This window comes from Danio aesculapii, chromosome 5 (genome assembly GCF_903798145.1).
Source record: "Danio aesculapii chromosome 5, fDanAes4.1, whole genome shotgun sequence".
NCBI lineage: Eukaryota > Metazoa > Chordata > Actinopteri > Cypriniformes > Danionidae > Danio > Danio aesculapii.
The window spans coordinates 16,532,391-16,551,384 of record NC_079439.1 but is presented as its reverse complement, the minus strand read 5'-3'; the positions used below and the strand labels follow the sequence as shown (position 1 = coordinate 16,551,384).

General features: G+C 34.5%; 1 protein-coding gene across 1 annotated transcript in view; it reads right to left on the bottom strand.

The window, feature by feature from the left end:
• The window catches only part of srrm4 (serine/arginine repetitive matrix 4), a 137,791-nt gene that overhangs the window by 12,320 nt on the left and 106,477 nt on the right, over positions 1–18,994 (bottom strand). The window contains exons 7-8 of the mRNA XM_056456860.1: positions 11,063–11,137; positions 2,983–3,121 (exon numbers count right to left, since the gene is read on the bottom strand). Of these exons, the coding sequence (XP_056312835.1) occupies positions 2,983–3,121; positions 11,063–11,137 (214 nt within the window). The remainder of the gene's footprint in view (positions 1–2,982; positions 3,122–11,062; positions 11,138–18,994) is intronic.

Here is an 18,994-nt window from a genome sequence, read left to right as displayed (position 1 = left end):
TAGTCAGAGTACCATGGTAAACAATATGGGGAGCAAGTCACAGGTTATCATTGTTTAAAAATCAACCAATGTGAATATAAAACCAACTTCAGCTCAGTAAAGCAGGCTAGGCGGAATAGCACTATTTACTGATGTTTTGTTGATTAACTAAATAAAAATCTGCATTACCAATGCTGTAAAAGGAACGTAATAAAATTAAAATAGTCACATCAATCATTTGCCGGTAGATTTCAGTGGCTGAACAACACTTCCGTGCATATAACCCATTCGTAACAACAAAATAAGTTGGCGCAACTAAAATGGTTTTAAAACAGCATATCCTGTCTAAAAGAAACACAATATTGATTCAGGATTTTCAAAAGTTTTGATTCAGTATTTGTTTTTACCACTGTCACTCTCTCATGTGCACATGAATTAGAGTTTAGATTCTCTGCCCGAGCCCAAGCCCAAACTTGACCTCGACCCGGCCAATATTTTCTGCCGGTATCTTCGGGTCGGGCTGGGCCATGATCAAGCATTTGTGTTTTTTTTCATTACTTAATTAGCCTAACTGGGTGGAAATCTATGCCATATTTAGAAATATGATACGAACATTTAAGCAAAGTCGGCCTAAGCAACACTTGTGTGGGTCTACAAAGTTGCACAGTTGCCAACGCGTGTCATGCGCAGCAACGCTCTAGCTTCTGCAACAGCGTCTCCTCCACTGGCACACATTGCACATACAAGCAGAGTTGAAGCAGCGCGTATGTATAGCAGAAACAATGTATAAAATCAGTGGATCTCATCGATGCATTAATTGGGTAAAATTGCAAATTTTTTACTGTCATTCAGTGTGCTTTGGTCATTATCAATGCTCTGTCACTTTAATTTAGGTGGAGTAGCAGGCAAAAACAGACCCAGCGCTGAAATGATTGCGGCTCTCCTGCTTCAGCTCTGCTCACGATCCGCACTGATGTACTGCTTTTGTGTGCGGTATGAAAGCTGTAATATTTATCTGCTAACATGGATGCCAAAAAAAACACGTGCTGCTCACGCGTGCGGTGTGAAAGAGGTGTAAAAACGGGGACTTCCAAGATGAACAGACACATGCTTGCCATGGTAGAAAGAAAAAAGATGATAGTCAGCCTTCAATGTCCTCTTTTGTTACGATCCATTCTGAATAAACAAACAATACAGTTTACTCTTCCATGTTACATTATTCATTAAGATGAATCTAAACTTATTTCTGTAGTCCCAACATCTCAGAATTGTAGATGAGATGTTTGTTATAACGGCCCACGTATTAAAAAAAAATAGTCGGGCTCGGGCTCATAATTACAGTTAATATGTCGGATGGGTTGGGCTCGGACACAAGGTGCACAGGCTCGGTTTGGGTTGAGTTAAATTTTTTTGGGCCCAATTTAGGCTCTAACATGAACGCGAGTGCAGGCGCAAACGGCCGATCTGCGTGAACAGGGGTGCACAGATGTACATCTACATTTGTTGACAGACAGCTTTGGGCTACTTATCAGATTTATGGGAATTGTCGGCCAGACAAATTTTAATTGAATGAAAATTTTTTAGTCTTATGCCTCACCCAGAATATAAAAACACTTATAAATACATTTAGATCATTTACTTTAATCATTACTACTGGACTGTCGAGACTTTCAATCAGCACAACAAAAAACGTTTCTGAAGACAATCACCTCCTGCACCTTTTAGCCTTTAAATGTCACTTTAAGTTAAATACTAGTATCTTGCAAAACAACTAGAAAAATATTATGTAGTGTCTTCATGGCAAAGACTAAATAAATTAGCCATTACAAAATTAGTTATTAGGAGGGCTAATAATTTTGACTTCAACTGGATATTTGAACATTTTAATAATCTAACTGTGAAATGTGAAAGTACATTTTATTTTGCAGGGCATCAACTTTTTTGCCAGCTTTTGTACATAAAACAAATCATACTTGGCTTAAACAGAGAAAGGGCATTGCAAACCAACCTGGGACCCACGTATGGGCCAACAGAGCAATTAAATGTATTCGGAATTCTTAAAAAGAACAAATATAGTTAAAAAAATTAAAAGAAAAGATAAAAAGAAACCAAAAAAACTAATAGAAACAATCAGAACTTTCTGCACACACTGGAAAATCTTTAAGCACAACTGCACAAAATCATACTAACAATTGTTAAAGTTTATAAAAATGCATTAAAATAATAATACTATTGATCAAGTTTGGGGAAAGTGATTAATCTGACAGCCTTATACAACCTATATATATATATATATATATATATATATATATATATATATATATATATATATATATATATATATATATATATATATATATATATATAAATAATTTAAAATAATAAAAAAATAAGATGGTAAACTGTAATTTATTGAATGATGTTTGATAATTTTCTGTTGGAGTGGATGCATTTAGAGTCAGGCAGTAGGCTGGATGTCACTTTTAACAAGTGTAATTACTGAGAGCAGAAAACACTTGAAAAGCACTCACATTGAAAAAAGTTAATTAACTTAAGCTTAAATTATGTGTCAAGCATGTGCGCAATATGCAAATCTCATGTTGGTTCAAAACTCTAACCACAGAAATAACCTCACTTGAAGGCATTGCTTCAGTGAGGATTATTGTTCCTATTAAAAAATGAGAGATTGCAATATTACATTAGCTATTTCACAAAACAAAACGACTATAGAAAAATCAATTTAAGCTTTACTATCTCATCCAAATCCAATCCTTATTGTGAAAAACAAAACAAAACAAAAAAACACTTTTTTTTCATGAGCAAAAGGATGTGCACTCGCTGACTTTCAAACACATTAGTTAAACAGATAAGTGTAAAAACAACATCGCTTTTGGTCTTGACATCCATTAAGCAAAAAAAAGAAATCGATGGTCTCACAAAGGCCTTAAACAGAGCAAGAGTTGGGCACTGCAAGCGCATCAGGTAGCCATCAAAAACACTTACTGTGCTTTCAGAAAAGTGGCAGCAGCACTTAGAGGAGATTTTATTGGTCAGCTTGACTGCCGACCTGCATGCGTCGCCTCCGTGGACATCTGATGAATGACCGCCGTCTCTGAAACCCGATTTTTCACAGTCTTCAGATCTACATGCGTAAAAAGGACATGAAATCATTGTTAAAGGCCCCTTCAGCTAAAGGAGACATTCAAATATTCATATTCACATTAAATATACATCGTGCTGTAGGTAGCTTATCAGGATAATGCTCACAGCGGCTTTACAAGACAAGCAATAAAATCCGAAAGTGGGACAGGGAAGATATAAAAGCCATTCTTCAGTTTTTTTTTCCTCTTTCTACTCCATTCAGTCAGTGAGGTGAAAACTGGTAACAATGGCGAATGGCATTGGAATTAAGGTGCATTTTCGTTGATCCAATTATAAGCGGTCAGTTGAGACAAATTACCATTTCCACTGGTATTGACCACATGAGTCTCATAGATACTTGTGTTGAGATTTAACCCTTACTTCGTCACGCTCTACATCACTTACGCAGGAGCACTCGATACTACACACAAGCACTATTGAATGAACAAACTCATGCTTACAAGCAAGAAGCAATTGACTGAAACTCTGTAGCATGACTTCTGTCTAATTATATTCTATATAAGTAGTGGAGTTTGGCCTCCTTGCCACTGTTGACTTGCTTAGGCCACACTGCAAAAAAGCTTTTCCTACTTAGATTTTTTTTGTCTTGATTCTAGTCCAAATATAGTATAGAAATATAACGGGGTAGGCAGAATAATCTTTTTTTCACCTTTTGAAATAAGATTATTTGGTAACACTATAGTATCTACACACTATGAATCCTTTATTAAGCATTAGCAAATAGTGAATTCATTATCTGTTAGGCATTAACTCTACATTAATAAACGTTAGTAAGCAGTTTATAACTGCAGCTACAAATGCTGTATTCTTGACTTATAAACACATTTATAACATGCTTAATAATTGTATTTTCAAAATTTGTTACTGATTCATTTTTCATTTCTAAATTAAGTATCGCATTATTTACAAACCATTTGTATGTAAGAGTAGTTGATGGTTTTTAAGATCATTCAGAATGAGTTAGAAAATGATTAATAAACTATTGAAATCAATGTTTATATATCTTATTATATTCAGACATATAGAAATGGTTACTTTGTGTGTTAATAAATGCTTTATTAACACAACTTCATGCAGTTTTGTGACCTAATCTAAAGTGAGGGTTATTTATGCTTCGCAAATCCCTTAGAAATGACAATTAAAGACTTAGTATTAAATGAACAATCTTTGCAATCTTATCTTTAAAATAAAATTACTGTAAATTTGGATAAAACAACAACAACAATATAATATAATAATACAATATAATAATTTAACAACATATTATGATACAACATTTCAAAGTTATTTAGCAAAGTTTAAACTGTACAGTAATTTTGTTTTAGATGAGGTTTAGATGAGGTTGATGCAGTTTCATTTGTGTATCTCAAATAAATATAAATGAATAAAGTCGTTTATTTTCTTTTTTTCCTGTTTAGAATAAAACTGAGCTTTTAATTGTCATTTATTAGAGATTTATAAAGCATAAATAGTCCTCACTTCAGATGAGGTCACAAAACTGGATGAAGATGAGTTAATAAAGCATTTATTAACATGCAAATTAACTATTAGTAAATGCCTGAACAATAAGAATTAGAAATGTTTCCTAACTCATTCTGAATGATCTTTAAAAACCACCAACTACTCTTAATTAACTGCTTTGTAAATGATGCAATACTTAATTTATTAATGAAAAATGAATCATTAAAGTATAAAAATTTAATTATTAAGCACATTATACACGTGCTTATAAATCAAGAAAAGAGCATTTGTTGCTGCAGTTATAAACTGCTTACTAACGTTTAATAATGTAGAGGTAATGCTTAACAGATAATGAATTCACTATTTGCTAATTCTTAATAAATGATTCACAGTGCAGTTATTATAAAGTGTTACTGATTATTTTGCTTAACCCATTAGCAAATTCTTTTGCTTGTTTTAATGAAAAAACTCACTTAATTTTGGCAAATTATTTCTTAAGACAGTATTTTTTACTTGGAGATTGTTTAGATATTTGGACTAGAAACAAGACAAAAAAATTAAGAAAAGCATTTTTTTTTGCATGTTTTTTTTCTTTTTAAAAAATGCATGATTTTCTCTAAAGTTCGGCCTTCTGTTTACTCAGAAAATTATATTTTAGTCAAAAAACTCTTTCTTTTCAAAAATACTTTTAAAGTGGAAAAACATTGAAAGCACCCTATTTTAAAAAGCCAGAACATGACCAAAATGGTCAGGAGATTGGTGGAGGAGATTTTACAGCAGTTGCTTTGGATTCCCTCCATTTTTTACAGCATTGTTAAAGATTACTGTATGTTGTTTATACAGTGCCTAGAAAATCATCATACCACTTTTGAAATAATTACTTTATCTGTCATACAACCTGAAATCAAATCAGAATCCTAATAACTTTTTCAGCCTTTGAAATATTTTTGTAGCCTTCTCCTACCTGTTCCTTTCTACAACTTTATCCTGAAGGTCTTTTGAAAGCAGAGTGTAATGTGAGTAAAGGTATATATTTTCACAGGGTATGATGATTTTCTATTTCTATATTTTTTTTCAAAGGACATGCAAACTTTACTCAGAGTTGTTGTTTGGCACATCTCCCAGTTTACATTCTTGCTTTCGCAATTTTATAACTTTTTAACTTGTAGAAACAACTAAACCTCACTGTGCATCTACTTTAAATCTTGGGTGCTTTTCCTTAACATATTGCTGTGATGTATAAAAGATCTGGTAAAAAAATAAATAAATGATGCAGGTCAAATCGATTTATGTCTTAACGCATGCCCAGTACAGGGAATAAAGTGTTTTCAGTCGTTTCAGTGTGGATGAACAACTTTCGGTAGATTATTGAAATTTATTGTGGATGTGGAATGTTTTTAGAGAATGGCATTTTCAAATTTGTCCAGATTAATTACAGATTAAAGCTGCCACGTTTTGTCGGTATAATCGACCAAGTCGATGCTAAAAATTAGCCAGCATCAATATTTTTAATCGACTAATCTTTTTATATTACTTTAATTTTACCTTTTAAATTTCACTTTCACCCTTTGACTAAAATAATCACCATAATTACAAATCACTAATTTCCTAATTTCCACTAATTTACAAAATCACAAACCATTATTTAAAAAAAAAATTAATTTTAGTTTAGCAACAAAATATTTAGCATCTGCAAGCAATTTGTGCACTCGCTGTACATTTGTGTTCAATACTAAGCAATTTCATTTAGCGCAGTTCACTGGTAACGCTAATCTGGTTTCACTTGCCCCGCAATACCTCAATTCTCTGTCTTCATTCATTCATTTTCCTTTGACACAGAGGAATGAACCACCAACTATTCCAGCATATGTTTTAGGCAGCGGATGCCCTTCCTGCAGCAACCCAGTACTGGAAATCACCCACACACTCTCACATTCACACTCACTACGGCCAATTTTATTTACCCAATTCACTAATGCCACATGTCTTTGGACTGTGAGGGACCGGATTTTCTAATATAACCTGTTTATCCCTCTAAAGCTGCTTCGACACAATCTCTATTGAATAAAGTGCTATAGAAATAAAGGCGAATTGACTTAAAATACTCTGTCTATTTTGTATTGAACAAATTCACACAATCAATATATTTATGTCATTAGGCTTCCTATTAGGCTGGTGTAGACACTTAATTATTTAAGCAATATTAATTCACACAAAACATTTTCTTATTTATGCAAATACAAAGAAAGTTGGTACTTTCATTAATAGTTCTAGGAACTATGAAAATGATGAAGATCTAGAACTATGAAAGCCTTCTGAGTCAGTAAGTACTGTAAATAGGTGTTTTTTTGTGGCTGTTTGACTGCAATTGAACACATGAAGAAATTCAATTAGGCGGCAGAGTAGCTCAGTGGTTAGCACTGTCACCTCACAGAAAGAAGTTCACTGGTTCGAGTCCCGGCTGGGACAGTCGGCATTTCTGTGTGGATTTTGCACATCCTCCCCGTGTTCACATGGGTTTCCTCCAGGTGCTCCAGTTTCCACCACAATCCAAAGACATGCAGTGTAAGTGAATTGGCTAAACAAATATGGCCAGAATGTAAGTGTGTATGTGTCAATGTGAGAGTGTATGAGTTTTTCCCAGTAATGGGTTGCGGCTTAAAGGGCATCCACAGTGTAAAACATTTGCTGGAGTGGTTGGCGGTTCATTCCGCTGTGGTGACCCCTGATAAATAAGAGACTAAACCAAAGTCTGTGTGAATGCGAGAGTGGATGGGTGTTTCCCAGTAATGGGTTACAGCTGGAAGGGCATCCACTGCGTAAAGCATTTGCTGGAGTGGTTGGCGGTTCATTCTGCTGTGGCGACCACTGATAAATAAGAGACTAAGCCAAAGAAAAATGAATGAATTCTATTAAATGGTTCCAACTACCTCTTTGACTCTCTGAAAACTGACAAAATCAAAACCTTTCAGACTCCATTTACACCTGTATCTAGCATTGCCCACTTGTTAATGTATTGACAAAAACACATCATAATATCAGGTGTAAACGAGGGCATGAGAAGGGTCAGTACAAGTTGAAAAATGGCAAAAAATATCAAATGGAAGCACTTTGTGAAAAGAATCCATTAAGCAAATGCTTTTTAAAGTACTGATATTATATTTCAGCTGAAATAGCAGTGGAAAAGAAATCCAGCTAATGTCCTTTTCCTTAAACAATTGGCAATGTGCAGATTTTTCCCCCCTATTGTCTGCCACGATCGTCTCGTTCCTCTGATCTGCACAGGCTTAAGGTGGAATAAAATGGTTTCCTATGAAAGGACATGCCAATTATACCAGCTCAGGACATAGATTATCTGTAATAGGTCTTCGCAAAGTGAATGAGGATTCACTGGAATGGGAACTGATGGCCATTGTTCCTGTTGTGTGGCGTGAGTGGGCTCTCTGCGCCTTTTCAACTCCCGAAACCGTGTAAAGCTTCACTGTGCTCGCTTTCTATAATGATCTGCTCCTTTGAATATCCCTAAGAAATTCCAAATAATGGAGAGATCAGTTAGGGATTTAAAAGCAATCATCTTCAGCTTAAGATTATTTCAATTTGAAACCTGAGCTCGCTCTTCTCCGCTCTCAAAAAAAAAGAGGCAGAAATTCTGCGATGAATGAATGAGAGCGGCGCTTTTGTATGAAGGGCTGATGAAGCAATCAGAGCGCTGACACCTGGGAGAGTGTTTGAGGCCAATTTAATGCATGGAAAACTCTGTGTCTATGATTACTCTGATGTGTTCATCTAATTCAGAATGTATTTTAACCCAGCACGAAATTGTCTTATTTTACATCTCATAAACCGCACTCATTTGCCTAATAGGGAAGCATACACTCCAGTGTCCTAAGCATTTGTCATAATAGTTGTACATGAATTGGTAGGACTGGCATTTATATGCTTCACAGACAATCTTTCCTGACACCTACTATCAAAGAAAACAGATTTAAAGCTGACACTTGATTTCATCAACACTCCCCCTACAGTGTCCCATCTCTTCGGTTCCTCAACCCCATCACCCACAAACCACTCCAAAGAGACACAGCAGTCCATGGGGGAGAGATCTCAAATTTCATTCCCTTCCATTGATCTACACACCAAATGCTGGACATCAGCTGTGAGAGGCAGATAAAAGAGTTTCCTCTGTGTCACCTCTACCTTTATCAGTCATCGCCACAGTGGCACCAGACGAGTGCTGATAAGATAAAAAACCCTGACTGGCCTGCATTAAGCCATGAACATTTTTGATCCCTGACAATCTCATGAAAATTGCAAAACTTTCTTAGTATTTTTGTTGTGACCTTCATTAAAAATATTATAGAAAAAAAGTAGGTAACACTTTATTTTGATGGTCCATTTGAGTATTAGTAGACTATCTGCTTAATACATGTTGATACTACTCCTTCAACAGACATTTAACTGACTATAAGTACATGTCAACTTACACTAAACCCAACCCTAACCTAACAGTCTACTTATAATTTTATGAGAATTAGTTGGCATGTAGATGCAATGTAACTTAAATTCAACAAATGGACCATCAAAATGAAGTGTGACCAAAAAAAAAAAAAAACTAAAGCATCCTGGGTAAATGTTATTCTGGGTTATTTTATTTCATTCTTTAAAATGACCTGACTTTCTTTTCAATATTGATATATTTTTTCTTTTGGATAGTTAGGGTAGAGGTTGGGCTAATAGAATAGCTTGTTTTGTTTTATTTATTTCTATTGGTTGGACGCTGCCCGCGTCTCATCTCTCCAACTCTCCCATCTATCTGTTTGTTGTCTGTGATTTTCAATATATTTTTGTAAATATTTATTGTTCTTTATATATATATGCACTTATTATCACTATCTTTTTAAATAAAAACACTTTATTGCATTTAGTAAGCATGGTATTTTGTCCTTTGCTTATTGATATTGTGTGTTTGCTTATGTGTTTCATCCAAAATTAATGTAATTAAGGTCACAAAATACCAAAACACATTTTTTGAGCTGTTGACAGTCATATATATCCCCCACGCTGCTAAAAACACTAATAGGACATACATATTTCACAAAAAAAAGTGAAAATTGGTTGTTTTTGCATTTTTTCGAGCCAATTTGTTCTTACGGTTTGAAATGAATTTTTAAAGCTACCTCCCGGAGATTACATCCTTGCATTACATTCCAGCGTGGAGAGTGGATGTCTATACCTGGGAGTACATCATGACGTCATTGAGTCCACAGTATTGGGTCATGAGAAAGACTTGGTTCAAACCAATCAGTGCGCTCTATTGTGTATGCGGTGCAACTTCATTCATAAAGCTTCTAAGACTGTTTTTACCTGTTACAGTGTTCAGACGGCAGAGAGAAGCCATGCTGTGTTGCCAAAACAAGTGAAAGAAAAATAATTGTTTGGAGAAACGAGTCGTCAATGTTGCGTTTATGAATGTGCTGCAACAAAGGTTTTGTTTTCATTTCCCTGCTATGAGAGTGCAGCTGGACTCACTTGTAAACTATTGGACTCACAGTTTCCATTATGCAGTTAATAATTATTAATGAGAGTACAATTCATTTTAATGAGGCGCAATTCAGTCAAGTAATAAACGTAGTTGCTCGATGGTTTATTATTTCATAGTTTTTTTTTTTTTTTTTGCTTGTGTAATTGATGTAAAGTGTTGGTATTTATTGTGTTAAGTGTGTAATTTTTGTTATATGCGAAGCACCATCCCATGTCCCAAGAGGATTAATAAAGCTTTAAAGGAAACGAAACTGAACTGAACTAAACTACTTATTGTTTTTGATATGAACAGAAGTTTGTTATATGTGAAGCACCATCCCATGTCAGAATGAATTGCCCCATGCAGAATAATAATGCTTTAAACGAAACAAAACAAAACAAAACAAAACGAAACGAAACGAAACGAAACGAAACGAAACGAAACGAAACGAAACGAAACGAAACGAAACGAAACGAAACGAAACAAAACAAAACAAAACAAAACAAAACAAAACAAAACAAAACAAAACAAAACAAAACAAAACAATTTCATTGTTTTTGATTTGGACAAAAGTTAGTTATATGCGAAGAACCATCCCATGTCAGAATAAATTGCCCCAAGGGAATTAATAAAGCTTTATACTAAACTAAACTAAACTAAACTAAACTAAACTAAACTAAACTAAACTAAACTATTTACCTGTTTTCAATCTGGACAGAGGTCCACATGAATGAACGAATGCATTTAAATAGACACTTGAATCCATAATATCAGGTAGACACTCCTCATCACCACTCTAACAAGAGCCAAAGTTTCTTTTTTTACCCAAGTTGAAAGCACAATTTCGAGCTGCTTTCATTTTTGGATTTCAACATGCGGTTACACTGAACTTTACCTTGGCCCTCACCCAATTATTCAGTTGTAAGGTCAAACCCGTACCTGTTTTCCATGCAGGAAGAGCTCCTAATTTCTGCTTTCCGGTGCCGGTGTCTGCGATGAGAGTGACTCCTTGACCTGAATGGTAACCAATGGAGACATATATGGAAGTAATTAATTATCTCACTCGATTATTTTTTTTTTTTACTATTTAGTGATGGGACGGCAACATCAAGATTTGATTTGACATTACATTGCTATTATACGTCTTATCTTAATTTATCTCATCATGGCAGTGATGGAGAAAGAGAGAGAGAGAGAGAGAGAGTGAGTAGGAGAGAGGGAGAGAGAGAGCAGTGACCGAAAGAGTAATTACGATGCTATGAGACAATAAAAAAGATGGCATAACACCCCAGCTAGAGTCGAGGCTTTTTGTGTGAATGTCTCTGAAGTGTTATAATTTGAGACGGCACATGCAAAACAGTGTTAATTGAGTCTGAAATGGAGACAGTGTTAGTTGCATCCTGAGGAGCAGAGTGCAGATCCACATGCGATTGCTGAGAGATTTCAATTAAAGACCAAAACCAAATCCAGCTGTTTAACGAACTATACCATGCAGACATTGTTTAATAGATTGAGATTACTAAATACACTTCAAATAAGTTATGAAGCTAGCACATTGCAGTAGTGATAACAAAGTTGTCATGATTCTGCCAATTCGGTCATGTTGATTCTTGTTTAAGTGGCAGAGTCCGGACATAAGTCCTGTCTTATCTAGTTATGTTCTGCTGGGCTCGAGTTTTCTCAGGTTAAGCACTCATATTTCTCATCATTGTCTGTCTTTGTCATTGTATGAATGCCGTCCTGGATTGTGCGAGGTCCAGGCATGGTCGGGATGCGCACTCTCGTCCTGGTGTGTCTGTTGTTTTGTCCGCAGCATGGTGTTTTCATTCTCAGCACTCTTTTTTAGTCTCTTCATGTCTCCTTTCTTTTGCCAGTTCGCTGTCATTCTTCCTGAGAGTCATGTCCTGCTTCTTTTCAGTCTTTCCAGCTCAGCTTGTCTTTTTAGTTATGTTTTTCCCCTAGGAGTTTTTTTTGTTGCCTATTTGCTTCATTTTATTGTTAATAAAACCCATTAGTAGGCCCACACGGAATCTGCACGTGCAGAAATTCGCAGATTTCCAGATTTTTAGCCCATCGAGTCTATTTACTTCCTTGTGTAAATGCATGCAAATTGATATTTGCTCAGCTTTTAAATTACTTTCAGTAATATTATTCACTGATCTGAAAGTGTTCATATGATTTATTTACAATACAGTTTGTAAAGTCATATTTTTCGTTTTTTAGTAGATATATTATATGACAGGCTTGCATTGTTTACCAATTAAGTAGATGGATTTGCGTTGTAAACTTTAAATATAAGTTAAAAAGCTATTATTTTTCATTTCATATATTAAGTGTTTAATTATGATACTCCAAAAATACCTCTGCAAAAATTCATAGATTTTTTTTTATAAAATTCTCAGCAGAAACAGCAAAAAATGTCTGCAGATTCGGTCTGCAATTGAGTCCTCACTCCTTTCCCTAACTCGCAACCCTGACAAAAAATTGTTTCCGAGTACTGTATGTTGTGTAGACCTGCAGACTGTGTATTACTGTTATGAAAATGTGGGTTTTAAACCTTCAAGTCAACTTGAATCAATCACAACAGAATGCAATGTGACACATTCCTGAGTGAAACACATCATTAATTGAGTATTAATTGGAAAACATGTAGTTTGACACACAAGAACTTGAGAAGTAAAAAGTCATGTCAGGGGTAGAGGTATTGATGATTAAAAATGTTTTTTGGAATTACGTATGGTTCAAAAGTCAATAAGTATTTTTAATTTATTTACTTTTAAAGATATATATTTTTCTCAGCATTACTTTAATTCATTAAATTGGTCAAAATTGACATTATTCTACAACATATCTCTTTATTAGTTTCCACACAATTATAGATAATAATAAGACATAATAAGATATTGATGATGAAATGAATCTTTTTCGAATAATGTACTGTTCAAATGTCAATTAGATTTTTTATTTATTTTATTTAAATAAACAACCATATAAGTCAAAAAAATAAAAATGAACCATGTGACATTCATTGTATGTGTGAACTTTGTATCCAGAAACAGTTTGGGGATATTTTCCCGTGACCAAGAGTTTGCATTTTAAACATTAAAATAGCGTCACATGGAAAAAAAATGTTTATGTCCACTAAGAAGAATGCTGTCATGTCCGCTTCAGACATTAAAATGCAAATCCTCGGCAAAAAAAGAGAGCCAACATGAACAAATAGAAGGAAAGAGTAAGGAAGGCTTTGAGGGATGCTGGGAAACCATATTTGAATCGAAGAGGAGAACAAAAACCTGGGAAAAATCCACTGAAAGAGGCGAGTGGAAGAACCGTATATTTGATGTGATCTCTCTCTCTTTGATCACGCTGAGGAGTGCTAAACAGCACAGTTAACCTATCAAAATAAACAACATACCATACATAATAAAACTACATCAATGCAAATTTTCCCCCAGTCCTTTGTAAACTATGGCAAGTAGAGTTTATTGATTATATATTTATTTATTTCGTGAGATGGCGGAGTGCGAGAACAGATTGCAGTAGTATATACACAGGTGCACTGCACCAGCTTTTATAAATTCATTCATTCATTCATTTTCTTTTCAGCTTAGTCCCTTTATCAATCCAGGGTCGCCACAGCGGAATGAGCGGAATGAAAAGTGATGTGATGAATTGGTGTTATACTGTTATTCCACACAAACTGGTCATATACTGTTCTTCCACATTTGAGAAATATAGATCACAATAACTTTAGATTTTTAACACTAACACTGAAAAATGTTATCTCCTTAGAATTGAGAAGCTTTTGCTGTCTATCTTCAAGTAAAATAAAAATTTATAATATAATGTTCACAATTCAAATGAAAAAAAAAATCTTATTACTTGATGGTAATAATATGGTTCTTCGTCTCTTGGCCTCATTTACTTTAAAAATATATTTTTCAGCATTACTTTTTAATGCATTAAATGAATCAAAACTGACATTATTCTACAACATATTTCTTCGTATTAGAGCTTCCACAAAATTACAGATAATAAGAAAAACAATTAGGTATTGAAGATGAAATGAAACTTTTGTTGTATTGTTTGTTGTACTGTTGATATACTATTCAAAAGTCAATAAGAATTTTCAATTTACTTAGTTTTAAATATAAATATAAATAAAGATAAATAAGACATTTCCTGTCACACCAATTTAGAATATAGCATAGAATCATTTCTGTAGGATTATAAGACACTGAAGGAGTAATGATACAGAAAATTCAGCTTTAAATCACAGGAATAAATTACAATCAGAATATATTAGAAAAGAAAACACTTTAAAATGTAAAACGTCACAATACAAAAAGTCTTTAGTGTACTTTTGATAATATAAAAGCAGCATATAAAGCAAAGTTTTTATTGATTTTTACAAAACTGTAATTAATTAAATGTATTAGTGTTATTAATTAAATTTAATTGATTCACTTAAACATAACTAATGTTAACATCACATACAGTTGAAGTCAGAATTATTAACCACCCTTTGAGTTTTTTTTTCTTTTTTAAATATTTCCCAAACGATGTTTAACAGAGCAATTAAATTTTCACAGTATGTCTGATAATATTTTTTCTTCTGGAGAAAGTCTTGTTTGTTTTATTTCGGCTAAAATAAAAGAAGTTTTAAATTTTTTAAAAAACATTTTAAGGTCAAAATTATTAGCCCCGTTATATATTTTTTCTATAGTCTACAGACCAAACCATCGTTATACAATAACTTGCCTAATTACCCTAACCTGCCTAGTTAACCTAATGAACCTAGTTAAGCCTTTAAATGTCACTTTAAGCTGTATAGAAGTGTCCTGATAAATATCTAGTAAAATATTATTAACTGTCATCATGGCAAAGATAAATTAAATCAGTTATTAGAGATGAGTTATTAAAACTATTATGTTTAGAAATGTGTTAAAAAAAAAATCTTCTCTCCGTTAAACAGAAATCGGGGGAAAAAATAGACAGGGGGGCTAATAATTCTGACTTTAACTGTACAACATTATCATATATGTGGTTTCCGCTACATTAATTCTTCCATGGCGGGCCGCCACACCAAAAGTCATCCCACCACGGCTACATTACAGCTTCTCGTTCAGTTGTTGTTTTTTTAAATAGTGGGCTATAATCACATCAAAACGTTTTAAAAGGTGAATTAAGTGAATTATAACAGTGCAAACTTTTCTGTAATTGTAGTAATGCTGTGCGTTATTTGTTTAACCCTTTAAGGTGACATGCTGACTGACAGGTGCGGGATGCGTGAGGTAAGCTTTTAGTTAAGATAAACAAAGTATCCATATTTATAAAGGTCTATGGCTCAGCATACAATGACTTTATCTTGTTGGAGTTTATAGCCGTTTCACTTTACTTCAGGACGTATTTGTAGGTTTATTGGAGACATTCATACTGTAAATATTTCATACTGTAAATATCACCTAAAACGCACTTAATCGCATATCAGCAGTGTTTATTTGAGAGCCAAATAACGCCATAGGTAGTTGGTAGATCTGTGTAAAAGGCCTGCCACCACAGCTGGAAAAAATCCTGGAGGAAACACTGATATATAGTGAACCCACTTTTATTGTTTCGTCTATTTCCTAATTTGCCCTCAGCATAAAATTAAATATGTAAGCAAAAATATAATGCTAAAATATTTTAGTGCATTTTCTTTTTACAAAGCACAACACATTTATAGTCCTGAGTTGTGAAGCAACCACGTGAGAACTACACTAGATTTACCACGCTCACAAACCCTGAACGTTTTGAGGATCAGAGGCCCAGCGAGGCACTTCTTCCCTGACTGTGTGTGTAGCAGACTGGCGGCGTGAAATTGGTTCATGTTTCTGTCTCTCTGGCTGCTTGCCTGCTTCAGTGAGGAGCTGCTCTCAGACTGAACCGGCCCTCCTTCAGTTTAAGAGACCACACACAAAAAAAAGCAGCCAATAACAGCTCTCTGAGAGGAGCTGAGGTGCACTACAGAGCATTGTCAATACACGTCAGCGCATCAACAAAAAGTGACTCGTGTGTATGTGGAGGTCATGCAGGTGCTCTATGGCATAGAATGCATTAAGCTTTTGACACTAGAGGGACTTGAAAACAACTGTCAGGGCTTGAATACTTTCAATTGAAGGATAAGCTAATGTCTATTAACCAGCCTGGGGTGCATTTCCCAAACAACGACGTAACTTGCGGCTGAACTATCATAGCACGATGCATCGTTTAGGAAAAGAATGATTTAGTGATGAGTGTTTCCCAAAACCCGTAGTTTCTCTGTCGCAGATCCATTGTTTAAACCGTTTTAGTTATAACATAAAATGCCATAATGATGCTTAAACGGGGTGGTAACAACTTCTTTAAAGAAGTAAAATCTTTGTGCAAATTATATAGTTTTATATTTTTTTATATTTATATTTTTATATATTGCACGCGTTTTCCATATTAATTGAAATTTATGTAAATGGCACATTTAGAACCATTGTTTCCTTTACAAATATTATTGAGAATATATTCTATACTAAAACTAAAAATCACTTACAAAAGCTAACACGTGTTCTAATCTCATATATAAATCATAGAAATAAATAAATAAATAAATAAATATATAATGAGGTTATTTATTAAGAAATTAAATTGAATATTTATTATGTATTAGGAAATGAAAAAAATCCTACTTTAATAATAATGATGAAGATGATGATGATGATGAGTATTATTATTAAGTAGGATATTGTTTATTTATTTTACATTTTTTTTGAAAAGTCTACTTTTACAATTTGACACCTGCAAACCACTGCAGAAATGTGCTAACCAACAGGCCCATGTCATACACAGTACAGATACTTAAAAATAACCTACTATAAATTAAAAGCATTAACGTATGCTGTTTTTTTCAGTTTTGACAAGCTTTAGAGACGTAACATAAATTCCGTTTTTAAATAATAGGTTACTATAGCTTTCGTTATGAGCCACGGCTGTGTTCAAACTGATATCAATGTTTTTTGAAGTGCACTACGAAGGGAACGCAATTGTAAACATGAAGATCGCTAAAACTGAACTGTAAAATACTTTGAAAGCAAATTACACATGAGAGAGATGACCTTTAATGTTTTTTTTTATAATTCCAAGTTTACATGTTAGAATGTTCTAAATGAATAGGGCATAGGGGGGATAAGTGGGAATAGAACACAACCAGGAACTATGTTTCTAACTACAGCTCCAGAGTTGTAGTTGCAAGTGCACAAGTTTGCAACGCAGTTTGTGAATGTTCGTTGGAATGATAGATTTGGGAAATCCCAAATTAACGAACTATGTTTGTAATGGTGGAAATTGCGACCTTTCTAGGCAAACGATGGTTTTCGGAAATGCACCCCTGATCTCATGAGGAATGTAACTATTTTACATAGTGTCAGAAAAGTGGAAAATTTGTGTATATTCATACGACTTTATATTTATGAAAATGTACAATTTTTAAAAGGAGGAGAGCCCCGCCCACTAGTGACAATCTCTCCCTTCTTAGCATAGGACGCTAGTCTTGTTTTTGAATCTGCTACTATGCTGACACAAAGGCTCCGTCTGAAACCACATACTTCCACACTCTACAGTCCGCTAAAATCAGTATGCAAGCCGAGTAGTATGTCCGAATTCATAGAATTCGAAAATCAGTATGCAAGAAGTACCCGGATGACTTACTACTTCCGGCGAGATTCTGAAGTGCGCATCCCATGCACGCTGCGCTATCCCATGATGCCCCGCGAGTGAATTCAGAATGGGAGTGAAGTGACGCAACTAACGCAGGTGACGCAGGAAGCGAATACAGTATGAACATTGGGTCACTAGCTCTAGATTACAAGCAGGATGTTTTTTGAGCCATGCTGTGTGAAAGACGCTATTAAGGTGAATATTGCACTTTCACAACAAATATGCCATGCATTTTTATCACTCACACCATCATTCTGTCTCTATTTAGGGGTTTGCACTTAATCTTACCACTTAACATGTAAATTAAGTAAAGTAAAATGCATGTAGTCTTGTTTTTGAATCTGCCAATACACTGACACACATGCACTTGTAACCCCGCCCCCTTTTAAAAAGAGGGCTGTGAGAACAATCTCATTTGAATTTAAAGCGACAGTCACCAAAATGGCACAATTAGGAGCAAAGCCTAAAAGGGTCAGTTTGAAAGAGTTATAAAACATAACGTGTGGGGTATTTTGAGCTGAAATCTCACCAACACACTCATCAGACACTTATTTTGCATCTCATCTCATAAAAAGGGGCATAATAGGTCACCTTTACCTCATTTATTCCCATCGGATAAAAATGTGAGCAGGTATTTTTTCTCAATTTTGAAAGCTTAAAAATTGTTATTGATGATTTTGAACTTTTAAATGAAAAATAAATTGATTAATTCATTTAAAATGCTTCAACACAGAAGCGAATACAGTATGAACATTTGGTCACTAGCTCTAGATTACTAGCAGAATGTTTTTTGTGCCATGCTGTGTGAAAGACGCTAATAAGGTGAATATTGCACTTTCAGAACAAACATGCCATGCATTTTTATCACTCACACCATCATTCTGTCTCTATTTGGGGGTTTGCACTTAATCTTACCACTCAACATAATAAGTAAAATGCATGTAGTCTTGTTTTTGAATCTGCCACTACACTGACACACATGCATTTATAACCCCGCCCCCTTTTAAAAAGAGGGCTGTGAGAACAATCTCATTTGAATTTAAAGCGACAGTCACCAAAATGGCACAATTAGGAGCAAAGCCTAAAAGGGTCAGTTTGAAAGAGTGATAAAACATAATGTGTGGGATGTTTTGAGCTGAAATC